The 27,162-nt window shown below is 38.8% G+C and overlaps 1 protein-coding gene across 2 annotated transcripts; it reads left to right on the top strand.

Moving 5' to 3' along the window:
• Positions 1-20,847: 20,847 nt before the first annotated feature.
• Rnase9 (ribonuclease A family member 9 (inactive)) lies at positions 20,848-24,573 on the top strand. 2 transcript variants are annotated; one of them, XM_047542401.1, is made up of 2 exons: positions 20,848-20,936; positions 23,439-24,573. In XM_047542401.1, exon 2 carries the CDS (start codon positions 23,444-23,446, stop codon positions 24,005-24,007), a length of 564 nt encoding a protein of 187 aa, XP_047398357.1. In that variant the 5' UTR covers positions 20,848-20,936; positions 23,439-23,443; the 3' UTR covers positions 24,008-24,573. The 2 variants fall into 2 exon arrangements, with proteins under 2 accessions (XP_047398357.1, XP_047398356.1); XM_047542400.1 differs by having other exon boundaries at positions 20,857-20,967.
• Positions 24,574-27,162: the final 2,589 nt, after the last annotated feature.

Here is a 27,162-nt window from a genome sequence, read left to right as displayed (position 1 = left end):
GGCCAAAAATATGCAATGGAGAAAAGATAGCCTCTTCAACAAATGGTGCTGGGAAAACTGGAAATCCATATGCAACAGAATGAAACTAAACCCCTATCTCTCACCCTGCACAAAAATCAACTCACAATGAATCAAGGACCTTGAAATCAGACCAGAGACCCTGCATCTTATAGAAGAAAAAGTAGGTCCAAATCTTCACCTTGTTGGCTTAGGATCAGACTTCCTTAACAGGACTCCCATAGCACAAGAAATAAAAGCAAGAATCAATAACTGGGATAGAGTCAAACTAAATAGCTTTCTCTCAGCAAAGGAAACTATGAGCAATGCAAAGAGAGAGCCTACAGAGTGGGAGAAAATCTTTGCCACTCATACTTCAGATAGAGCACTAATTTCCAGAATATATAAAGAACTCAAAAAACTCTACACCAAGAATACAAATAACCCAGTCAACAAATAGGCTAAGGAAATGAGCAGACACTTCACAGAAGATCTACAAGCAAGCAACAAACATATGAAAAAATGTTCACCATCTTTAGTAATAAGAGAAAGGCAAATCAAAACTACACTAAGATTCCATCTCACCCCAATTAGAATGGCGATTATCAAGAATACAAGAAACAAGGGCTGGGGAGATACCTCAGTTGGTAGAGTGTTTGCCTTGCAAGCACAAGGCCTTGGGTTCAATCCCCAGCACTGCAAAAAAAAAAAAAAAAAAAAAAAAAAAAAAGAATACAAGCAACAATAGGTGTTGGAGAGGATGTGGGGAAAAAGGTACACTCATACATCGCTGGTGGGGCTGCAAATTAGTGCAGCCACTCTGGAAAGCAGTGTGGAGATTCCTTAGAAAACTTGGAAAGGACCTACCATTTGACCCAGCTATCCCACTCCTCGGCCTATACCCAAAGGACTTAAAATCAGCATACTACAGAGATACAGCCACATCAATGTTCATAGCTGCTCAATTCACAATAGCCAGACTGTGGAACCAACTTAGATGCCCTTCAGTTGATGAATGGATAAAGAAATTGTGGTATATATATACAATGGAATATTACTCAGCTATAAAGAATAATAAAATTATGGCATTTGCAGGCAAATGGATGAAATTGGAGAATATCATGTTAAGTGAGATAAGGCAATCTCAAAAATCCAAAAGACGAATGATCTCACTGATAAGCGGATGATGACAGATAATGGGGGTGGGAGGGGGGCAAGAATGGAGGAAGGAGGTACTGTAGAGAGGGAAAAGAGGGGTGGGAGGGGTGGGGGGAGGGAAAAAAATAACAGAATGAATCAAACATCAGTACCCTATGTAAATGTATGGTTACGCAAATGGTATGCTGTTACTCCGTGTACAAACTGAAACAACGCGTATCCCATTTGTTTACAATAAACATAAATTAAAAAAAAAAAGAAGTCAAAGTTTTTTAAGTGCTAGAAATAGGAAGGCAGTTTCATAATAGTTAAGCAATTTCAGTGTTGAAAACTAGCTCTCTGGATGCTATAAATGTGTCCATCAGCTACTATAAAGTGGGATAACAGTCTTGTTGTTCATTGATTAAAGCAGTGTCTTCAGTCAAATCCAATACATGTACAGTAAATTGGGTCAATTGAACTTCATGGTCCTTCCTTGGAGAGTTTCAGATGGTTAACCAGTTTTGGTGTTACACTGTATTCAGACTAACATCTTTTCTGAGAATATGGCCATAAGCAGAAAAATTTTCTCTTATAATAGGTATTTCAAATATTTAATGGCCTTCTGATGCTCAAAATAGTCCCCAAATCTACTGAGGTTTCCTGTGTTGCAACTTGTGCCTGACACTACTCTTTAACATCTGTGTTCCTCACTCTTGGATGCTCTGTTTATCTTTATCTTAGAGAACAGTGCCCAGAACAGAACATACTATTCAGAAGTGTTCTGAAGGTTAGAGAATGTGGAAGTCCACAGTAAGGGGCAAATTCCTTTACCTTGTTTACAGGCATGCTAACACCTGAGTACCCGGAATGTGGTTGGGGTCCTCAGTTGTTTCATTCCAAGTAGAGAGCTGAGAAAATTGCCATCAGAGAGGAGACTTGGACGATGATGGAAAGCATGGGCAGCACAAGCTGCAACCAACACTCTCCCTATTCCTCCTTCCCAGGGCAAGCTCCACAGCTTAGAGATGTTCAGGTAAACTCCCAGGCAAAGGGAGGCCCTGCTTTGTCCACTGTCTGCAGAAAACCTAGCTGGCTGCTAAAGGACTTGAAGCACCAGGATATGGGCAACTGACCTATGAAAAGCACCCTTCCCAGCAAAGTTCGATTTTTTTTTTTCAATTATTGAGCAACTTTTATTTTGTATGTGTCTATTCTGTGTCCTGTCAGCTCTGACACGCAACTGTAGTGGCCATATATGAGGAAATGTCTCACAATGAGAAAAAGGCACAATAATACATCAAAGAAACTTTATGCTTTTATTTCCCTGTAAGAGTAAAAGATTTTTCTTCAGATTTTCAAACCTGGTAACATTATCAGGTTGGTTATGGTTTGTGATGGGATGAAACATAAATATTGTCTCAAAATGTTGGTGAAAATATAAATTTGAAACTGGTGAATGCCTAGTTTTTTCTTACTCAATTTAATGTTTATCAAGAGATACCCTAGGATTTATCCACAGTTAATTTATCCACAGTTAGTTATCCATCTAATTCTACAGATGGAAGTTTATATTCTCTTTGTTCAACTCCTCAAACTAAGGAATTGACTTTCCTGAAGCCGATGAAAAGGGGGAATTTCAGGATATCACATTGTGGATTGTGGGGGAATCAGTGCTTCACATTTGAGACCAAGCCCAATCCAGTTCTTAAAAATTCATATCTTCAATAATGTGCTTTCCTGTATTTGAAAAATTGAGAGTTTTACAGATAAGAGTAGTTTTACAGATAAATGAGGCAAGAGTGTATCATTCAGAAAGAACACTTCATTAGGATTTTCTTTTCTCTCCATGTAATCTACATTTTTAATAACTAGGATCCTCAGGTAGAGAGTTTAGAGTGTTTATACCCCTCCCCCACGGCCCTCGTTATTCACAATGTGCTTTTGCTTTGAGCCTCACTTCCCTTTGGGGGAGACACAGGGAAAACAGCCTTTTTGTGATCACTTGAAATTCTGCTAGGGTTAGGGTTTTAATCCTGTGGTTTTGGCTTTGCTCCTCCAAGAAGAGAACTTGTTGCAGGCCAACCAGTCAGAGGTCCCCACATCTCTGGGCTTGTTCACGTAACAGAAACAAGGCCAATCAGAAGAGCTGTTTTCCATGCTAGATGAAGGGGAGAGAGGATGGCATTTCCCACTGTGACCCAAAATAAAAGGCCACAAAGGTGACAATAATCGACTCTGCCATTATCTGGAGATGCCTGCATAAGAACAGAGTTTGTGTACACAGAGTGGAGGAGGAGACCTTAAAAACGAGAGACTAGTGAAGGACTGAATTTCTTCCTGCTGGTGTACCCCTTGGACTTCCATCTTCTGTGAGTCAATAAAGTTCCTCTTGAGTTTAAGGTAATTCATTTGGGATTTCTCCCACTACCAACCAGACACTGCTAGGACTGTGAGATTATGTTATAAAATAGTTTATGTCTCTCAAATTTCATTCACTATGTGTTTTGATATATCTGAAGACATTTCTTTTCAAACTGTATTGGGTTAAGGAGCCTTTTGTGTGGGTTGGTCCAAAATGCCAATTTCTGGACCCAACCACAAAGACTTTTGGTAGTGATCCACCAAGATGAAGCAAGGAGCCTACTGTATGTACTCTGTTCTAGTTGCCCTCTCATTTGTGGTTAATCTCCATTCCTTCTCCTGTCCCAGGCACCTACACATCTATTTTTCTGTATCTCTGTGGTTCACTTTTGAGTAAGAAGAAGAATGAGTGCAGAAGCTTTAGTCTCTATGTTAATATGTTTTATAAACTGAAAGTAAGCAAACTAGCATATTATTGGCATATCAAAACACAATAGAGTGCTCTGAAATAGAATTATCTAAGTATATGAGAGCTTTTAAAATTCAGAGTGAAAGAATATATTTTTCCCCCAAATAACTGGTACTGGAATTATGTGTAAGCCATGTGGAGAAAAAGGAAAAGCCCCAACTGCTTACCATAATACCAGCTGAATGAAAAGTTCTCTAAAATTCAGTAGCAGTAATATAGTAGAGTATCGATGTAAATGCACATACACTGAGGTGAGAAAAATTGTGAGAAGCATGAAACCAAGGCCGGAACTCAGATAATGGAGTAAGAAGCTTGGGGATGTAGCAGCTGGAGAGTTGTCCTGGACGGGGCTGTGTGTGTCCTCAGGAGGTACAGGCAGCAGGGTCACAGGACCTGCACTCTGCTGGTCCTGTGCAGGCTGACCCTTTTCCTCTCCAGCTTGAGAGGCTGCAGAGGCTCCATGTTCTCACTGTGGCAATGTGTGCTGAGCTCTGGGGCTGTCACAATGGGATCGCTCCTCTCTGTTGAGGAGATTGCCTGTGGGACCGTGAGGAGGGTGTGAAGGCAGGGATAGAGGAATGGGTTGTGAACGAGGCCACACCAAGACTGTCCACACTACATCACCACCGGAAGTGAGTTCTTATCTTCTGTCCTGTCCTCTACACTCCTGTGCTCCACTTTCCTCTTCTCTCCAATTCCCAGTGTTTGTTCCCAGCATCACCCTTTCTTTATCTCCATCATTCTGCAGCCTTTCCTGTGCACATAGACACAACCTATCCAACCTTGAATCAGAGGCTCTACCCCTCCACTTCAGCACACGGACACCAGCACCTCTGGATTGTCACTGTTAGAAAGTCACCATGTTGTCTCAGGGGAGACCTTGTATTACACCAAGAGCACAGTGGGTTAAGAAAACCCAGGAAACAGCTGAGCTTCCTTGTTTGTGACTGCTCTATCACAGCACTCTAATGGCTCGAATGTCGTGCTACTCCTGACCATTTTGGTGGTCATGTGCACTTAGTCTATTCTCATTGAGTTAAGAAGGCAGCCTGGAGAGAGTGGTGGTGGTGGGTGAGTATAGTCTGGACTTGGGAGGGAAACTAGATGGATAGATACCATAGAATCGCAATGCAATCTGTATGTCTCCTGTTCCTTATCACTGTGTTTAGATTAAAAGTTAAATTCCTCATTTATCAATCCTTAATATACATAAGAACCTAAGAACAATGACTGCTAGATCCCATTTCAATGACTAACAGAGGAAAAGCAAGCCTCAAGACCCTGTGATGGTTAATTTTACATGTCAATTTCACTAAGTTAAGGATTTCCAGATCTGTGGTAAAAAGTTATTTCTTTTTTTTTTTTTTTACTTTTACATAGTTTATTTATTTATTTATTTTATTGTAAACAAATGGGATACATGTTGTTTCTCTTTGTACATGGCATAAAGGCATACCATTTGTGTAATCATAAATTTACATAGGGTAATGCTGTTTGATTCATTCTGTTATTTTTTCCCTTCCTCCCCACCCCTCCCACCCCTCTTTTCCCTCTATACAGTCCTTCCTTCCTCCATTCTTGCCCCCCTCCCTAACCCTAACTCTAACCCTAACACTAACCCCCCCCCCCCCCCATTATGTGTCATCATCCGGTTATTAGCGATATCATTCGTCCTTTGGTGTTTTGAGATTGGCTTATCTCACTTAGCATGATATTCTCCAATTTCATCCATTTGCCTGCAAATGCCATAATTTTATCATTCTTTATGGCTGAGTAATATTCCATTGTATATATATACCACAGTTTCTTTATCCATTCATCAATTGAAGGACATCTAGGTTGGTTCCACAATCTGGCTATTGTGAACTGAGCAGCTATGCACATTGATGTGGCTGTATCTCTGTAATATGCTGATTTTAAGTCCTTTGGGTATAGGCCAAGGAGTGGGATAGCTGGGTCAAATGGTGGTTCCATTCCAAGTTTTCTAAGGAGTCTCCACACTGCTTTCCAGAGTGGCTGCACTAATTTGCAGCCCCACCAGCAATGTATGAGTGTACCTTTCTCCCCACATCCTCGCCAACACCTGTTGTTGCTTGTATTCTTGATAATTGCCATTCTAATTGGGGTGAGATGGAATCTTAGGGTGGTTTTGATTTGCATTTCTCTTATTACTAGAGATGTTGAACATTTTTCCATATGTTTGTTGATTGCTTGTAGATCTTCTTCTGTGAAGTGTCTTTTCATATCCTTAGCCCATTTGTCGATTGGATTGTTTGCATTCTTGGTGTAGAGTTTTTTGAGATCTTTATAGATTCTGGAGATTAGTGTTCTAGCTATTTCTTGATGTGCCTGTAAAGGTCTTTCTGGGAGAGATTAGACTGAATCCAAAGACTAAGAAACAAGATCACTGTCAACCATGCAGGTAGGTGTCATGCAAACTGTTGATAGGACAAAAAGATGAGAAAAGTGAATTAACTGTGTTTGACTTGGGACCATCCATCTCCTTCTGCCCTTAGACAGTGGCACTCCTAGTTCTTGGGCTTTCCATTTAGACCAGGGCATACATCATTGGCTCCTCCTTTGGGTCTGGACCAAAACTACATCATCATCTTTTCTGGGACTCCAGTTTAAAGACAGTAAATTGTGAAACTTTTCAGCCTAGTGACAGTACAGGCTGATTCCTCATCATAAATCTTTCTATATCTTTAGATGGATAGATAAATAAATAACTATCCCAGTGGTTTGGGTTCTCTGAGGAACCTGGAATAATATACCAATCTCTATTTCAAGGCACATGGCTTTTAGTTGTCATGTCTAAGTGGATAATTTGCCATCAAACTTTTGGAAACTTCATGACCCCCTCTTAAACCAACCTTCTGTTCATCAGCTGAAGAAATTCTACACACAGCCTGGTGTGGTATGTTGTGCAGTCCATCTCTCTGGGTCATGCTCACCTCATCAATCTTGGTGGTTTTACAACATAGAATATATTTATATGAATATGGTAGAGTACTTTAATTAAGGCATAAATCAATCCTCATTGTATCTCCCTCTTTTCAGAATAGCCAATATGACCCAGAGAAGTTTTAGTATTAGAATTATGGAAACAGAACAAGAATTATTTACATAGCTTACTCCTTTTGTTTCATATTGCACAAGAAATCCAAAATCTGGCTCTATCCTCTGGATTGCCAAGATAAATTCTAATTATAATTTTCAGTGTCACTCATTGCAGAATTTCAAATTGCTGTTATCCAACCTATGTTAGCATTTCCTCTTAAATAATACCTAACTTCATCATTAAAATGAACATTGACACATGTCACAATTTATTCTTTGAACAAGTCTTCAAATGATGCATCATGAATTGTGTTAATTGTGGTAAAGTATGCATAACACAAACTGACTATTTTAATCATTGTACTTCTATAGTTCAACAGCAATGAGCATATTCACACTGTCATATAAGCATTAAGAAAATCCATTTCCAAAACATTTTTTTAACTCAAGAAATTAACTGTACCCATTAAATAATTGACTCATTCATTCTTCCTACCATCCTCTGGAAACCATCATTTTTCTTTCTGTCTGTAAGAAACGAACTGCTCTGCATATCTGACATAAATGGAATAATATAGATCTGTTTTTAATATAGTAACTGGTTGATTTCAGTTAGCATGATGTCCTCAAGTTTCATCCATGCTGTAGCATGTGTCTTAACTTCCTTCCATGTTAAGGCTGAGTAGGATTTCATTGTATGTACATAATATATTTGCTTTATACATTTACCCACTGAAGAATACTGAGAAGTTACCCCCATTTGGAAGTCATCAGTAATGATGCCAAGAACATGGGTGTGCAAATAACTGTTTAAGTCCCTGTTTTAAATTTTGTGTATATAACCAGAAATAGAATGGCTGGATCCCATGGTGATTTTATATCTATAGCTACATATCTATCTATATCTGTCTATTTAGGTATAGATATATCTGTCTATATCTATATAGATATATATCTATATAGATATGTGTATATATATATGTAGTATATATATATATGTAGTAGTATATATATATATGTAGTCTATATATATATGTAGTATATCTATCTATTTATTTTTTTCTTAGGGAATTGCTAGACTTTTTCTATACTGGTTACACCATTTTTCAGTTCCATCGCCAGTGCACTAGTTTTCCAATTTCTCAAAATACCAACATTTTTTATTTTCTGGGTTAAAGTTTGTTAAATTGATACATGACCATTGTACATAGCTAGTGGATATAGTATGATACTTGGATACATTTATACAATATGGAATGATCAAATCAAGGTAATTACCATTTCTTCGTGCTATAAAACTACCCTAATGGTTGTGAAGCGTGATGCAATATTAATTTTAAATCACACTTATTCAGTGAAAGAATGTAGCAGAAGCATTTCTAAGAGTAAGAAAAATTTTTGGTATTGTGTTTCCTAATGAAAATAGGCCCAATTGGTTTTCTCGGAACATTACTAATAATAATTAATTCTCATCCAATAATTAAGGAGGAGTAAAGTCTAGTCCAATACACAGGGAACAGAATTGCTCATATTCTCTCTATTGTAGCACAATACTCCCAAATGAGAATGAACCAAAGCTAGTACCTGTCCCTGTATTGCTCCTTGTTACAGAAAACTGATGATGCCAAATTAACCCTATTCATATTTTTGGTACAAAGTTGAATTCAAAACTTTCATTCTAATATTGTAATATATATGGCAATCAAAATACCCTACACTATCTTTTTCTCTATAGTACAAATTGCTCCAAGTGTTCTCATATTTTCTTTTTTGTGTGTGTGTTGTGTGCTTACATCCATGTTGGGGTAAAGCCTGGGACCTTGGATACAGGTCTGGTTTGCAAAGCTGGACACACTGTCTTCTCTGCCCCTGGACAAATGTATCACATTCTCTCTCTTCCTTCTTCCTTCCTTCCTTCCTTCCTTCCTTCCTTCCTTCCTTCCTTCCTTCCTGGTCCTGGGAATTGAACCTGGAGGCATCTCCCACTAAGCTGCATTCCCAGACCTTTTTATTTTTTAATTTTGAGACAGGGTCTCACTAAATTGCTGGCCACAAACTTGTGATCCTCCTGCCTCAGCCTCCAGAGTTGGTGGGATTACAGGCATGTACCACTGTGCCTGGCTATTTGTATTCTTTCATTTTTATTTTTTTAATTTTTTACAGACTGCATTTTGATTCATTATACACAAATGGGGTTTTCATTTCTATGGTTGTACACAATGTAGATTCATACCATTTGTGTAATCATACATGTACGTAGGGTAATAATATCTGTCTCAGTCCACTATCTTTCCTTCCCCCATCCTCTCCTGCCCCATTTCCCTCTACACAATCCAAAGTTCCTCCATTCTTGTCTTACCCCCCGCCACCACCCTGTTATGTATCATCATCCACTTATCAGAGAAAATTTTTGGCCTTTGGTTTTTCAGGATTGGCTTATTTCACTCAGCATGATATTCTCCAACTCCATCCATGTGCATGTTCTGTGCACAGCTTCCTTTTCTTCTCTCCTTCCAGTGGATTTCTTCCCATGATTCTGGTATGAGATCATGAATGATCAGATTAAGAAACACAGAAAAAATGGTATTTGTCCCTTACTCATCACAGTTGGTGCAGTCACTTTATCCTTGACATGGAATTGCACTACCTCTGAGAATAAAGATTCCACCCCAGTTTTCATGGATGAAAGATGACAAGAATAAGTATACAATATCTAATTCTTCTTAAAGGATCAAAGAAAATGTCTCCAGCCACATGAAGCCTCTTGAGAGGGCCTCTGTCAAAATGAAGGGTTAATCGGGCCCTAACCTAAAGAGAGTTTGAATTCAGAGTCATCATTTCCTTAAGACTGAATTCTGAGATCACGTTGTCTTCTAACTACTAGATTATGAACTTCAGATGAACGAGGACTTTCATAGTAAAAGTGCCTATACTTTTGAAATGAAATGTACTTTCATCCTGAGCCCTTATTTTGAAATGCCAAATATTTGGCATGATTTAATTGTCAAATTTTGCCTTCCTTCTCTTATCCAAATATGTTCATTATATGTAGGTGCTAAGCAATTTACCGCTTCAATATATACCCTAATACTGCCTGAGATTTTACATAATAAAATATATATTATTTTAGGTTTTATCTCATTCCTACTTCTATCCTCAGTGCCTAGAACAATGCCTGCCAATTACATACAACACACTAAGTTATATGTAATGAGTAAGCCACTTGAAATGAGGGATCTTGAAGAACATAAACACTTTAATAATCTTAAAAATTTTAACCCTATTCTCCATGATTGACATCATTCATTGTTGAGTTGAGAGATATGCAAAGGGAAGATCAGTGCTGTTTTGGGTGTCCACAAAGCAAAACCCATTATCAATATTTATCAAGGAATCTGTGCAGAAAATATCAAAATAGAGGAAATACTTCTAAAGAGGGATGGTCATTAAGAATGTAAAGGGAAGAACTCCAAAGTGGAAACAAAAGTAAGAGAAAGCAAGATATCCCTCCACTGAGGCAAAGGATGGAAGAGGAACACAAGGGCTGAACACGAAAAACCTCTAAGCAGGCATTTATGGAAGGAATGACAATGAGGTCAATAAAGAGAAATGTTAAGGGGCATTGTCAGCAATGAGAAGGAAGGCTTCAGTGCATGCTTTCTATTACTGTGCCCTCATGCTTCCCCTGCCTTTAGGAAACAAGGATGTGAGGTCCCAAGGAGATCTCTGGGAGCACAGAGGGAGAAAGGCTTTGGCCCGTTCAAAGGCACATGTGTCTGCTTGCTAATCTTGGTAGGGACTTGAAGACTCAAAAATGTGAATAGTTTTCATAATCTATTCCACCCTAAGATATTGGGATGTATTTTGTGACAAACAGATATCAGAAGTCTATTAGCAACTCTTCTGTTGAAATTAGGGCCCCAGGCATTTTGGAGAAGGTTATAGAGGAAAAATTCAACTGACCCTGTAGGCTTTTGTAATAATATGCAGACACATCGGACATAACAATGATCCCCACATACAGTAGCTGAAACAGATGGAAGTCTATTTCTCCCTTACATAACAGGCCAGGGGGGAGCCATCTTTCCCTGATGAGAAGGTGGCTCTGCTTTATGTAATCACTGAGGAACTGGGATTCATCAATGTGAGACTCTCTCACTTCCTAGGTCTAAGGTATTGTTTTGGTCCAGTTGCTTGGAGCCATCTCACCACAATCTGCATTCCAGTACACAGGAATGAGAAAAGGTGGATTAGAGGAAAAGCAGGTTCTTCTGAAAAGGACATGGTTTGGAATTTGCTTACATTTCTTCTGCTCATCTCACTCACCAGAACTTATTGACAAGGACACATTTGCTACCTCTTAGCACAAAATCAAGAATACATGGAGTCTGAAGGCACGCTAGGACACTTGGATGTCTCCTCTAACTGTCCAGTTGTGCCACATCATTTGCTCTGTTGAGAGTGTAACTTAAGGACTCCACCTTCAATGTTATCATCAATGGCATCCTCAGCTTATCTAATGAAACACTCCATTCTCTAAGTCTCAATCTCACTAGAAGAAATGAAGAAAAACATGGCTGATGGCTCTGCTCTCCTAGTCTCTCTCCCTCCTCACTTCCACCAGCCCTCTGCCCTTCTCTGGAAATGGGGCAGATCTTTCTTTTGTTCACCCTCATCAATTCCTCTACTTACAAAATAGAAGTAAGCCTCACGATCTAGCTGTCCTGGGCTTTTCTAAGAACTAAATTGAGAATTGTGTTGGGCCTTTTCTGATTAATAATAACTTTGTCAGGGAATACTTGCTTTGACAATTATGACAAGTAGCATCATATCATATGCTATTTTATATTCATAAAAGTAATTGAATATGGAAAAGATGTTATTGATGAAAATACATTTAAAACATGTGAGAAGAGTAAAATATCATATTAGTATATTGTATTAACAAATTTGTAGTAGGTGTAGGAAAACTAGCAATATTTTAATCCCTCCCAAGCCTTTCTATGTATATCATGTTGAAAAAGTTGTATCAGAGTTTTCAGAAAGATTGTTGGGCAGAGACACCAGAAATGCTCCATCTTCCACTTAAGAAAGAACAAAAACAATAATTTAAAAAACAGCTAGAATATTTGGGAATAATGTTGGAATATAGTGCAGATGAAACAGAGAAATTATGGAACTGTAAGTCCAGATGGTCTGCTAAAGTGTCTTGCATTGGCTGCCCTGCCACCTCAGTCAAGAGCAGCTTGAACTAGGGAAAAGTAAACAGGAAGCCCCCAATAGCCCACGCTGGAACCAGGCACACCTGAAGTTGTCTTCAGGTGGGAAGTTCTGCAGCTCTCATGGATCTTAAGCCCAACTGGGGAGTTGTCAAAGGGCGTTCATCATTGTACTGCTCCAGAGGGAAAACACAGTTCACATAGTACCTTCCCTAACCAAGGGACTGATGTACATGGACATTCGAAGAACAAATCCAACCACACTCTTACTACAATACCATGCATAGCTTACCCTCCCAGGCCACTGAAATGGCTCTGCCCCCATACAGTCAACACAGACCGACAGCTTGCACTGGACAAGTTGTGCCACATTGGCCCAGCATGCTAAAGTGACCCCATCATTGCACAGCCACTGGAGACTAACAGATGCATCCTGAACTGCATGGGTACCCTATCCCCACTGGTATACTAGCTATACCACACCTGTCAGGGCCTGTGGGAGTAACCCTGCCACTGTGCCACCTATGAACCTTGACTAGTGCTCTGCCAGTACTGACACGTGCACTGCAACAACATCTATACAGAAATGCTGGATTGACCCAGTCCCTTTGTGGCCCATGGAGACTTACAGGTGCAATCCTGCTGCCGTGGGTGTGCACTGCACCAAACCTGTTTGGGCCCACTGTGGTGGTCACGTATCAAGAGACTCACCTTCATTCTCTCTCATTCTTCCTCATTCTTGAGTGCATAGCACATACCTGAGCCACTAGAGTTTCCCCACCATTGTGTATCTGGTAAGCTCTTAGACCCTGCTGCTGCATGCACCACAACCAAAGCTATCCAGCATAGCTGAAGAAGATCTATGGAGACTGCACTACAGTGCCTAACTGAAATTAAAGATAGCATAGACTATCAAACATCCTAAGACACACCTTCAGGAGAAAATCTTTTACTATGAAAGCCACCCTATTTAATTGATCAACACAACTAATCTATCACATGTGCAAGTAGCAATGTAACTTTCTTGGAACACAATAGGTCTTTAGCATAGATTTAAAAAAAAAAAAAAAAAAGGAAATCGATAAAATTCCCAGGGAGTGGGGAAAATCAAACTCTAAGGAAACTCAATGAGGTACAAGAGAATACAAAGAAATGATGAAAACAGGTCATGATAAGAACAATAAATTCAGCAAAAAGGTAGAGATCATGAAAAAGAGCCAAACAGAACTCTTGGAACTTAAAAACTCAGTAAATCAAGTAAAAAATACACTTAGGAGTCTCAAAAACAGAATAAAGAGAAGAAAGAATGTCTGAACTTGAAGGCAGTCTTTTGAAATAACCAAGTCAAATTAAAAACAAAAAAAGGGGAAAGAAAGAAATTAAGGGCTGGAGTTGTGGCTCAGTGGTAGAGTGCTTGACTGGTATGTGTGAGGCCCTGGGTTCAATCCTCAGCACCACATATCAATCAGTAAATAAAATAAATGAACCATTGACAACTAAAAAGTGTCTACAAAAAGAAAAAAGAAAAAAAAAAAAAAAAGAAGAAAGCCACAAAGACTTATGGGAAACTGACTAAACAAACAAATAAATATTAAAATAATGGTGATTCCAGGAGGCAAATAGAAGGGAAAAGTTTTAGCAAACTCACTCAGTGAAATATAGCTGCAAATGACACTAACTTTGGAAAAGATATGGTCCTCTGGGTCCAAGAGGATCAAAGGACTCCAAACAGATTTGAAAAAAAAAATAGCCTTCTCTGAAGTATATTATTATCAAACTATTAAAAATCTAACACAAAGAGAGCATTCTAAAAATAACCAGAGAAAAGCATCAAGTCACATTTAAGGGAACCCTTATTAGGCTGTCAGTTTCTTAGCAGGAACATCACAGGCTAGAAGGGAATGTGATGACATGTGAAAGTCCTGAAAGAGAAAACTGCCAAGCAAGAATATTGAACCCAACAAAGTTATCCATCAGAAGTGAAGGAATAGTAAAGACAAACAAAACCTAATGGAGTCCCTCACCATCAAAGGACATTTAAGGGAGTCCTATATCTAGAAGCAAAAGAAAGATACCTACTGTCATGAAAATATGCAAAAGTATAAAAGTAGCTACACAAAAGAGGGAGAAAAATCAAACCTTATCAACCTAGGCAACCACCAAACCACAAATATAAACAATAAGAGAGGAAGAAAGAATATAGGATATTAAAAACAATGGAAGAAAATTCACCAAACAGCAGTAGCAAGTAAGTACATATCCATAATGAGTATAAATGGATTAAATCCCCCAATTAAAGATGCTTACTGAATGAGTATAAAAACAAGACCCAACAATATGCTGCCTACATAATTGGCTTCATTACTAAAGACACACATAGATGGAAGGAGAAGGTATGACAATGGAAACCAAAAGCAAGGAAGAGTAGCTGTACTTAGATTAAACAGAGCTCAAATCAAAAGTTATGAAGAGAGACAAAGAAGATCCCTATATAACGTCAAGCGATCAATTCAACTAGTTGCTGACAACCAGCAAACTGACTCTAATAGCATAAGATCAAGTGGGATTTGTACCAGGGATGCAGGGATAGTTCAACATACACACAAATCAATAAATTTAATAATCACCTCAAAAGAATGAAAGACAAAAACCATATGATCATTTCAATAAAGGCATAAAAACTCTCAACAAAAACCAACATCACTTCATAATAAAAACTCTGAACAAACTAAATACAGAGGGAACATATCTCAGTATAACCAAGGCCATATATGACAATTTCACAACCAATATCATATCAAACAGGGAAAAGCTCAAAGCATTTCCTCTAAGATATGATATAGGACAAAGTGTTTTGCTTTCACCACTTTATTCAACACAGTACTGGAAGCTGTAATCAAAACAATTAAGGAAGAAAAAGACATAAAGGGCATAGAAAAAGAAAGGGGGTAAGCCAAATTATCTCTATTTTCTGGTAACTGATTCTATATATAGAAAAGCTCAAAGACAACATGAAAACACTTTTAGAACTGATAAATCTAGTAGAGCTGCAGATACTGTTGTGCCCAAAGGCTTGAGACCCCACAAGGACCACCAGAGACCACGATCAATGCAAGCAACAAAGAGTCATTTATTAGCGAGTTCGAACCCGGTCCTCTGCGTCCTTAATCAACGACGCTAGGAGAGGCCCCGAGCCCTTGTCAGCAGGGTTTTTATAATCAAAGGCAAGCAGTTTTACAGTGTTCTTTTAATTGGTTAACATTTGAACAGCTAAACCTCCTCTGATTGGGTCCGGCCAATCTATTTGATTTTCATTGGGTCCTGTCAGAACTGAATGGTCCTAGTGGAAGAAGGGAGGAGGGAAGGGGTGAACTATGTAGGAGATGAGTCGGGGCTAAGCCCCGCTCCCGTCCTTGACGGATAAGGTCTCCAGGCAACCGCACATTCCTCGGACAAATATCTCTTAACAACCTTGGTAAGCACAGGGGCCCAGCAGTCCTGTTTGTCCTTGAGACAGTTAGCAGCACAGATACCACCCTGCTCTCAACAATACAAAATCAACATACAACAATGAAGCATTTAAAAATATTTTATTAATTATTTATTTATTTACTTACCTAAGTACTGGGAATTGAACTCAGTTTTGCTTGAACACTGAACCATATCTCCAGCCCTTTTTAATGTTGTATATTGTCCTGAGACCTTGCTAAGTTGCTGAGGTTGGTCCGTTGTGATTCTCCAGCCTTAGCCTACCAAGTTGCTGGGATTACCGGTGTGAGCCACTGTGCTCGGCTCAATCAAGCATTTTTATATACCAATAACAAACTTGCTGGAGAGAAATTATGAAAGCAATTTCACTTACAATAGTTATAGAAAAAATACCTAGGAATAAATTTAACTAAGGAAATGAAAGACTTTTACAATGAAAATTGTAAAATACTATAGAAAGAAGCTAAAGAAGGAGCAAAAAATGAGGTCTCCCATGTTCATGAACTGAAAAAAATAATATTATGGAAAGTCCATTTGATCCAAAGCAATTTACAGATTCAGTGCAATCCTCATCAAAATATCAATGACATTCTTCACAGAAATGAAAAATAAAAGAATCCAAAAATGTATATGTAACTACAAAAGATCCCAAATAACCAATGTATTCTTAAGCAAAAAGAACAAAGCTGTAGGCATTACAATATCTGATCTCAAGACATTCTTCAAGGTTATAGTAATCAAGACAGCATGGCACTGGAAAAAAAAAAATCCACATGTAGACCAGTGGAACAGACTGGAGATCCCAAAAACAAATTCCATGCATCTACGGCCAACTGATTCACAAAAACATACACTGGAGAAGGAATAGCCCCTTCAATAAATCGTGCTAGTAAAAATGGATATTTGAATATAGGAAAATGAATCTTGGCCCCTATCTCTCACCATATACAAAAATCAATTAAAAATGGATCAAAGACCTAAATGTAAGAGATGAAACTATGAAATTACTGGAAGAAAACACTTCAAGGGGAAACACTTCAAAACAGCACTATAGGTAATGATTTTTTTTTTTTTTTTTTTGGATAAGACTCCAAAAGGGCAGGCAACACAAATCAAGAATAGATAAAAAGGATTATATCAAACTAAGAGGCTTCCACATAGCAATGGAAGCAATCAACAGAGTGACGAGACAACCTACGGAGCAGGAGAAAATACTAGCCAACTGCTTATTTGACAGAGGATTGATATTCAGAACACGTAACACAGGAAACAACACAAAATCAGAAAATCTGATTGAAAATGGGCAAATGATCTGAATAGACATTTCTTCAAAGAAGAAACACAAATGACAAATAAGTATAGGAAAAATGCTCAACATCACTAGCCATCAGGGAAATGCAAATCAAAACAATAACTGGATATCATCTCATTCAAGTAAGACTGGCTACTATCAAAAAAGCAAAAAATAGGGGCTGGAGATATAGCTCTGTGGTAGAATGTTTGTCTACCCTGTGGAAGGGCCTTGGTTTTATCCCTAGCACCAGAAAAAAATAAAATCAAACCAGCAAAAATAAACACTGGTAAAGATGCAGAGAGAAGGGAACTTTATTACGCTATCATTGGGAATGTAAATTAGCACAGCCATTATGGAGAACAGGATGGAGTTTGATAGTAGAGTGAAACAGACATTATTACTTCATGTACATGTATGACTGAATGACCGATGTGATCCTACAGTATATATAGTCAGAAAAATGAGAGATTACACTCCATTTTTGTATGATCTATCAAAATGTATAAATGTATTCTACTGTCATGTGCAACAAATTAGAACAAATAAAAATAAAAATAACTAAACATAGCCCTACCATATGATCTGACTTTCCTAATCCTGGGTGTAGGTATACAAAGGAAATTAAATCAGTATATCAAAGAGACATCTGTACCCCCAAGTATAATGTAGCACTATTCACAGTAGCCAAAACATGGAATTAACCTAGGTGTCCTGGGTGTACTTCAGTGGATAAAGGTATAAGGAAAATGCAGTATACATATAAAATGTGAAATAAATCTGGAGGTAAAGCTCTCTAGGACTGGCATGAAGGGTCCTGAACATGGGTTACCGTGGTTCCTCTGCCATCGTCAGAGTGGGGTTTCTGTTCTCAGGGACACTCTCAGTCCAAGATGCAGCTGAAATTTCAGTCATGGCATGCATGTTCCAGGTCCGGATGGGGAGAAAGGATGGTAGGATCAAAGGGATCTTCCTGTCTTTTAAGGAACCTTCCTGGGAGTTCTGCAAAAGAGCACTTTTACTTATATGTCATTGACCAGCAGTCATGTGAAAACCTTTAGCTGTGATTAGGACAGAGAAATTCACTCTATAAACTGGGTTTTCCTCTTAAGGAGGAAAAGAAAAAAGAATGCTGAGGTAGATAACTGGAAATGGAATTTAAAAATCAAATTAAATACTAAATCCCATATATTTCACCTTTTAGGTGTTCCAGAATGGGGGGAAATATCCTTTATGCAAAACAAAGATTTGTGGCCAGAATTTTAGGTAGAAAAATTTGCTAAGGTATACATTTGTTTTATTACTGCAGAAGCCTGGAAAAGAAAGAGAAATTCTTTATTTCTGTAACAAATGTTCATACCTTTGGGCCTTGAAAGTTCAAGGGGACATTAATGGTTTTGGTCTTCATAACTATTCTAAAAGTTTAGGTACCAAAATGGTGGGACAAAATGCCATATGTTTACCCAATTCTTAGGACCATTTGAAATCAAAAATGAGAATAAAATAAAATAAAATCCAATGAGAAACTATAATGATGCCAATCCAAACATGGTTAAAGAACTGAACTTTCTGCTGTACTAGTATAACTTCACATCCATGGGTTCTTTGAATTATTTAGGAAAAGGTGTAAAGACCCAAAGTAATAAGTGATGTAAATTTTGCTGCCATTCCTAACGGTTACGGTAGATATGCTGGATTTATAAAAAGAATAGAACACACTATGTCTTTCACCCAAATTTGAGAAGTAAATAATACATTGTAGTAAGTCTTATATATATATTATATAAACACAGATATGTACGTAAGACTTACTATTCATGTATTATTTATTTCTCCAACACACACACATACACAAATATACAGAATTTTCACAAGTCATTGTGGGTTTGTATTTCTGAAGTTTTTTGCAGGGAGAGTTTTTAAAATCATTTTTGTAATTTATTTTTGGCGTGGGTTTGCATGTCCTTGTGCAGAGAGATATGCAATACAGTCTTTCAACAATTTCTTTTATGCCTAAGGTATTGTCTTAATTATTAAGGACATTTTTTACTCCAAACTGATGAAAAGACTTTTCTATGTCTTCAATTCAACCAATGTTCTTTTAAAAAATTACTTTGATCTCTAAGCCATATAAATTGAGGAGTGTGCATTTTGCTTTGTGTGGTCGGGGTGTGTATGGGCATTGCGTGGGGGAGGAATACGGGACCTCTATTCATTGTCTCACCATATTTTTATGGTTTTTCCAAGAAAAGTCTACCAGAATTTCTAATCTCTTATAGTCTACATTCTATCTTCATTTTGTCTCTGATTTAGGAGAGGAACTAAAATATGAAAAGGAACAAACCTAGGAGTTGAATACAAATGTGTGGCTTCTAATTTCATATTGATGCAAAGGAAATTATACCACAGATATCCACCTAACAAATTTTTTTCTAAATGTTGAGGAATTACATAACTGTGTAATTTAGAAAATTAAAACCAGGTATGAGGAAAAATAAATTTGCAGAAAACTTCAACCAATTGTGACAAGTTTTCTGTCATCCCAAAGTTAGCTTGAATTCATTTTTCCAAAATAAGATATGCAAATTACTCTGTATTTGTGTTCTTAAAGTTGATTTTCAGTTATTAAGAAATTTGAGTTTTGTGTTTGACTGTTCTGTGTGCTGCTATAAAATTGAGGCATTCAAGTGTTTACATGGCAGAAATGTTTTGAATTGAGTAAATGATGTGATAATATCTGTGAACCTATTAACCCTCTTATTATGCACAATGACTATTTTATTCAGAATTTCTCAGCATGACACTGTTTTCACTTAGCCTGCAGTTATGAATATTGGAGGCATAAATATTATACTTTTATTTCCCTGTAAAAGAAAAAAAAATTTTTCTTTAGATTTTCAAACCTGGTAACATTATCAGCATGGTTATGGTTGTGATGGGATGAAACATAAATATTGTCTCAAAATGTTGGTGAAAATATAAATTTGAAACTGGTGAATGCCTAGTTTTTTCTTACTCAATTTAATGTTTATCAAGAGATACCCTAGGATTTATCCACAGTTAATTTATCCACAGTTAGTTATCCATCTAATTCTACAGATGGAAGTTTATATTCTCTTTGTTCAACTCCTCAAACTAAGGAATTGACTTTCCTGAAGCCGATGAAAAGGGGGAGTTTCAGGATATCACATTGTGGATTGTGGGGGAATCAGTGCTTCACATTTGAGACCAAGCCCAATCCAGTTCTTAAAAATTCATATCTTCAATAATGTGCTTTCCTGTATTTGAAAAATTGAGAGTTTTACAGATAAGAGTAGTTTTACAGATAAATGAGGCAAGAGTGTATCATTCAGAAAGAACACTTCATTAGGATTTTCTTTTCTCTCCATGTAATCTACATTTTTAATAACTAGGATCCTCAGGTAGAGAGTTTAGAGTGTTTATACCCCTCCCCCATGGCCCTCGTTATTCACAATGTGCTTTTGCTTTGAGCCTCACTTCCCTTTGGGGGAGACACAGGGAAAACAGCCTTTTTGTGATCACTTGAAATTCTGCTAGGGTTAGGGTTTTAATCCTGTGGTTTTGGCTTTGCTCCTCCAAGAAGAGAACTTGTTGCAGGCCAACCAGTCAGAGGTCCCCACATCTCTGGGCTTGTTCACGTAACAGAAACAAGGCCAATCAGAAGAGCTGTTTTCCATGCTAGATGAAGGGGAGAGAGGATGGCATTTCCCACTGTGACCCAAAATAAAAGGCCACAAAGGTGACAATAATCGACTCTGCCATTATCTGGAGATGCCTGCATAAGAACAGAGTTTGTGTACACAGAGTGGAGGAGGAGACCTTAAAAACGAGAGACTAGTGAAGGACTGAATTTCTTCCTGCTGGTGTACCCCTTGGACTTCCATCTTCTGTGAGTCAATAAAGTTCCTCTTGAGTTTAAGGTAATTCATTTGGGATTTCTCCCACTACCAACCAGACACTGCTAGGACTGTGAGATTATGTTATAAAATAGTTTATGTCTCTCAAATTTCATTCACTATGTGTTTTGATATATCTGAAGACATTTCTTTTCAAACTGTATTGGGTTAAGGAGCCTTTTGTGTGGGTTGGTCCAAAATGCCAATTTCTGGACCCAACCACAAAGACTTTTGGTAGTGATCCACCAAGATGAAGCAAGGAGCCTACTGTATGTACTCTGTTCTAGTTGCCCTCTCATTTGTGGTTAATCTCCATTCCTTCTCCTGTCCCAGGCACCTACACATCTATTTTTCTGTATCTCTGTGGTTCACTTTTGAGTAAGAAGAAGAATGAGTGCAGAAGCTTTAGTCTCTATGTTAATATGTTTTATAAACTGAAAGTAAGCAAACTAGCATATTATTGGCATATCAAAACACAATAGAGTGCTCTGAAATAGAATTATCTAAGTATATGAGAGCTTTTAAAATTCAGAGTGAAAGAATATATTTTTCCCCCAAATAACTGGTACTGGAATTATGTGTAAGCCATGTGGAGAAAAAGGAAAAGCCCCAACTGCTTACCATAATACCAGCTGAATGAAAAGTTCTCTAAAATTCAGTAGCAGTAATATAGTAGAGTATCGATGTAAATGCACATACACTGAGGTGAGAAAAATTGTGAGAAGCATGAAACCAAGGCCGGAACTCAGATAATGGAGTAAGAAGCTTGGGGATGTAGCAGCTGGAGAGTTGTCCTGGACGGGGCTGTGTGTGTCCTCAGGAGGTACAGGCAGCAGGGTCACAGGACCTGCACTCTGCTGGTCCTGTGCAGGCTGACCCTTTTCCTCTCCAGCTTGAGAGGCTGCAGAGGCTCCATGTTCTCACTGTGGCAATGTGTGCTGAGCTCTGTGGCTGTCACAATGGGATCGCTCCTCTCTGTTGAGGAGATTGCCTGTGGGACCGTGAGGAGGGTGTGAAGGCAGGGATAGAGGAATGGGTTGTGAACGTGGCCACACCAAGACTGTCCACACTACATCACCACCGGAAGTGAGTTCTTATCTTCTGTCCTGTCCTCTACACTCCTGTGCTCCACTTTCCTCTTCTCTCCAATTCCCAGTGTTTGTTCCCAGCATCACCCTTTCTTTATCTCCATCATTCTGCAGCCTTTCCTGTGCACATAGACACAACCTATCCAACCTTGAATCAGAGGCTCTACCCCTCCACTTCAGCACACGGACACCAGCACCTCTGGATTGTCACTGTTAGAAAGTCACCATGTTGTCTCAGGGGAGACCTTGTATTACACCAAGAGCACAGTGGGTTAAGAAAACCCAGGAAACAGCTGAGCTTCCTTGTTTGTGACTGCTCTATCACAGCACTCTAATGGCTCGAATGTCGTGCTACTCCTGACCATTTTGGTGGTCATGTGCACTTAGTCTATTCTCATTGAGTTAAGAAGGCAGCCTGGAGAGAGTGGTGGTGGTGGGTGAGTATAGTCTGGACTTGGGAGGGAAACTAGATGGATAGATACCATAGAATCGCAGTTGGGGACAGAGATGTGGAAATTATGGAGAGCTGTACTGCAATCAGAATTCTGGCAAAAGTAATGCCAAGAATTTTTAAGCAACCTCTGTTCACAAAGAGATGCTAATTATAACAACAGTAACAAGACTAAATGGCCTTCATCCTAGGGTTGTTTGGATGATGGTGATAGGTGGAAAGAGCTTAGCCTAGTGACTGACACAGAACTGCTCATTACGCTGTTCTTGTTGATCATTGTTTTCACTTGAGGGAGACTCCAAGAGTGCATTCATCTAAGCTGTTCAAACTTGGAGCTTGCTTCAGCTTTCCCCAGGGCAGCTAAGGCCAGCTATGAGCCAGAGAGAATGAAAGGGCTGGTGAAGGGCTCTTCCTTCTCAAAGGAGGATGTAGAGGAGGGGAGGCTGATGTCAGTGCAAGTGCTCAACTCCTAGGAAAGGAGGAGAGGCACGTGTCCCACGCGGAGAGTGTGCCTGTGCCTCCTCTCTGCCTGGGTCCCACCCTCCCACTGCAGCCTGCCTCGCCTTTTCCCCTCCATTCAACTTCCTTTCTTCCTCTCTGGCTTTCTCAGGCTTTCCTTGTTTCCTTTCTTCCTCCCTACCTTTCTGTGTTTCCTATTCTCCTTTCCAGTTCTCTCTCCTTTTACTGATCCCTTTCCACGAACTCTAGACTCACTGTTGACCTCATAAGGTCTTTTTGTCCATAATTCAGAGGTATTTACATAGATTCTGAGTTAGAATCTATTGCAATTCTTTAATTTAATTAAATTTAAATTCATTCAGAGTCAATTTAACAATGGTCCAGAATTTTAGAGCTTAGAACAGTAATAGATGGTAGACAAGTGCCGTGCACAGGAAGCAGAAGCACAAACGTTATCATAACAGCTCATGTCTGCTTATGTCTTTTATTCTCCACAGAAAAAATGATGAAGACTCTGGTGACCAAGCATCCACTGCCTCTGCTGCTCCTGCTGCAGTTACTACAACCACTGCATTTTTGCCAAAGTTATCAGGGTATTTCCAACCAAGATATAGACGAGTATGAAGAAATGAGGGAGGAATTCTTTGGTACAGGCCCTCCAAGACCTTTTACCAAAAAAAAATTTGAAAGATTTTATATTGTTGAACCTGGAAGACCATTATATGACTCCGAATATTGTAGGGACGTAATCATGGAAAGAAACGTTCATTTCAGGCTAAAATGTGTCACCGAACATTATTTTGTCCTCTCAAACTTTACGGAAATGCAAAGGATCTGTTCCTCAGTGTTTGTACCATGTAAGAATGGAGTTAGGAAATGTAAGAGGAGCAGAAATATAATAAGTGGAGTATATTGTAATTTCACAGGAGGAACTACAATGCCAGATTGTAATTACGATACATTTGAAAGGCAAGGTTTCGTCCTTGTCACTTGTCGATGGCAAAATGATATTCAATCACTTATTCCTGACAGTATAAATGATATTGTGACACCATCTTCAGAATAACCTTACTTAGACTAAGAAGGTCATTCTGTCAAAAGTGAGGGAGAAATCATCTGCTCTAGGAAAGGACACGATACCTTTCACATTGAGGAATAGCATTCTCTAAAAAGAGAAACAGTGGTATAGGCCTTAGTCCCAGGAATTTAGGAGCCTGAGAATCATGTGTTCGAGTTCAAAACCAGTTGGAGCAATTTAGCAAGCACCTGTCTCAAAACAAGAAGGGCTGGGGATGTAGCTCAGTGGTGGGACACCCCTGGGTTCAATCCCCAATAAACGCCCCCCCAAAAAAAGTGTGTGAAGATGTCCCCTTTCCACACTGATTCTTATCAATCAGTATCTTTGATTCTATTCACTGTCATCATCTCATCATCCACCTCCCTCCCTGCCCCAACGCCACTCCAAGGCAACAAGGGCCAGGTTCACAGACAGTGCTCTGTCAGGTGGCTCCACACAGGTCACAGAACGTTTGAACAAGCTATGACCCTGGAAACCTGAAGTGAGAGGATGGCCAGCTGGAAGAGAAGCAGGGAATGGTTGCTTGTATGTGCTCCAATGGCTTACTCATGTGATTCTCCAGTTTAGCAGAAAAAATAAAGTGCTTCAATCTAGTGCTCTGGCTCACCTTGCTTATATGGGGTTCTCGTTTTACAGCTTTCTTCCTGTGTCATGTGCATTGCCTCCAGTGCAGATATCTCAGTTTTCCCGTTCCTTCCACATAACACAATGCATGGGAGAAAAGCCTTTCCATGCTTAGGAAAGCAAACTCCCCAAAGTGCTATTCAACCACGTGATGCGACTTGTGTGAATTCCCACCACTTTGCTTTTTCTGGGGCAGCTATCTGCAGAGAACTGCAAGCAATTCCTCACTCTCTGGCATAGTCACAATTACCCACCATTCCTTTCCTCACTTCATGCCCACTTGTCCACACACTGCCTCAGGTGTGACAATCAGGGTGATAAGAGAAGTCTCTCTATCCAGTTTAAGAAAAAGCCTTTTCCTTCCTTCTTAGCATCTCTTCACTCCTATTCCCTAAAACATACTGACAATAGGTTAAGGGATAGTGACACTGAATGGCAGGGAGCCCATCTGTTCCTCTTGGACTTTTTACCCCAATGCAATCTGTATGTCTCCCTTTTCTTTATCACTATATTTCCATTTACAGCTAGGCTTCCTCTTGGCCAATCAGTTGTTATGAATGAAGGCCTGGAGTCATAGTCTGTCACTTGCCTTTCACTGACCAAGGAACTGTGCACAGAAAATCTTGCTTCTAGACACCTATCTTGACCTAGAGGGCCTTGACTTTTTATCGTGATGTGTGAGTGGACGAGGGTGATAACAAGCTTTTATGACCAGCCCAAAGCCCAACTATTATATTTAAACTGACAAAATTTGGCCTGTGGGCCGTCCTGGTATGTGCTACGAACTACCAGGCCACGTTAATATCATCGATCTTTGGGTTATACAACACACAATATATTTATTTGTAAGAGTGAAGTACAGTACAATAACTGAGGCATGAAGAGAGTTGTAATGTATCTCCCTCTTGCCAGAATAGTTAATCTTATCCAAACATCTTTTGAAAAATAGAATCATAGAAATAATAGAAGAATCATTTACACAAATTTCTTTTGTTATTTAATATGCATAAAAATTCAGATATTGACTTCTATCAACTGGATTTTATAGGAAAGCTTCTGCTTGAGTTAGAACTAGTCCCTTCCAAAATTCCAATGTTGCCCATGTGGTAATATCACATAAGGGCTTTAAGTGGTGATTAGGTAATGAGAGCTCTTTTCTTGTGAATGGGACAAAGACCTTACAAAAGAGGCTTCACCCAGCTTTCGGCTAGCTTGTTTTTCTTTTCCTCCACCACCCTCAGATACCTCAAGGAATCCTTTCCCAGATTCTGGAGACTTGTCTTGGACTTCCCAGCCTGTAGGACTGTTAAAAATAAATTTCTGTCCTTTACAAACTATCTCCCATTTTTATAGCAGGTTAATTACGTGAGAAGTATAATTTTCAGCTTCACTGAATAAGATTTCAAAATGGTCATGGTCAATTTCCATTATCATTCTTTCCCAAATATTGGATTTCATTATTAACATGAATATTATCTATAATCTTATTTCACAATTCATTTTTTATGAAAGAGTTCCTTGAAATAATGAAACATTAATTTTAAATCCTAGAGGAAACAGAGAAGAGTTAAAAAAAAAAAAAAAGGAGATTGTTTTGTTTCCTAGGCAATTGAAATCCAATCACCACATTCTCTTGGAAATTCCTGATGAATGTGGTATTATTGAACAGATAAAATATAAGAGAATTTAGACCAGTAAGTAGAGAGCATAGTTGCTCCTTTTTCCTCTGTAGCCAAAAATTCTACAATTAAGTAAAGGCTAGAATGGAATTGGAGCTAATAACTACCCTGTTGTGCTCCTTGGCGAAAAAACAAACAAACAAACGATAAAACAAAAAACTGATGATGCCAAATCTAGCCACATTAATTTCCATCCTCACTAAGTATAACTGGCTGGGCAAAAAGATGAGGCTGTGTGTTAGAGCAGAGAGGTGGTCTCAAGCAACAGAAACTGATACTGGGCCTATTAACCAAAAGGAAATTTATTCAAAAGATAGCAACAGATTCACAACAGCAAAGAAGGCAGAGGGCAAGGCTTATAAAAGGAGCAGAATAAAGAAGCAAGAACAAGGAATATAACTGTTTTGTCAGTCTGGTACTGCTGCTACTGTCATTGGTGCTGTCTTTGTGATGAGTGCCTTCCTCCCACAGTTCCTTCAAACCTCGAACATTACTTGAGAGAAAGAGTCCATGACCAGTGTTATTGTCTGATCTCAGGTAGGAACTTCGTCTCTCAGACCGGAGTTTGGAAAAGAAGAATCTGTTCCTAGGAATTCCTGAAACCAATGCCACCAATACCTCATAACACAAAGGTACATATCAATTCCCCAGAAGGAAATTGAATGTACCCCAGAAGAAGAATAGTCCTGAAAAGCTCAAAGTTCCTTTTAGGCTTAAGTTAAAGCTTTTAGGAACTGTCTGATTTGAATAATTAATCGCATAGCCGTATTATGAAACAATGTATAGACAGGAAGTGACATTCTGGAAAGTGATACAAAGATTTTTATCAAGTGATAATTA

The sequence above is a fragment of the Sciurus carolinensis genome, chromosome 2 (genome assembly GCF_902686445.1).
Source record: "Sciurus carolinensis chromosome 2, mSciCar1.2, whole genome shotgun sequence".
Classification (NCBI taxonomy): domain Eukaryota; kingdom Metazoa; phylum Chordata; class Mammalia; order Rodentia; family Sciuridae; genus Sciurus; species Sciurus carolinensis.
The sequence above is the reverse complement of the archived record's forward strand: the minus strand, read 5'-3'. Positions and strand labels throughout refer to the sequence as shown.

Excerpts from the sequence above, each read along its gene's own strand:
- Rnase9 (XM_047542401.1), top strand. The coding sequence starts at position 23,444 with ATGATGAAGACTCTGGTGACCAAGCATCCACTGCCTCTGCTGCTCCTG.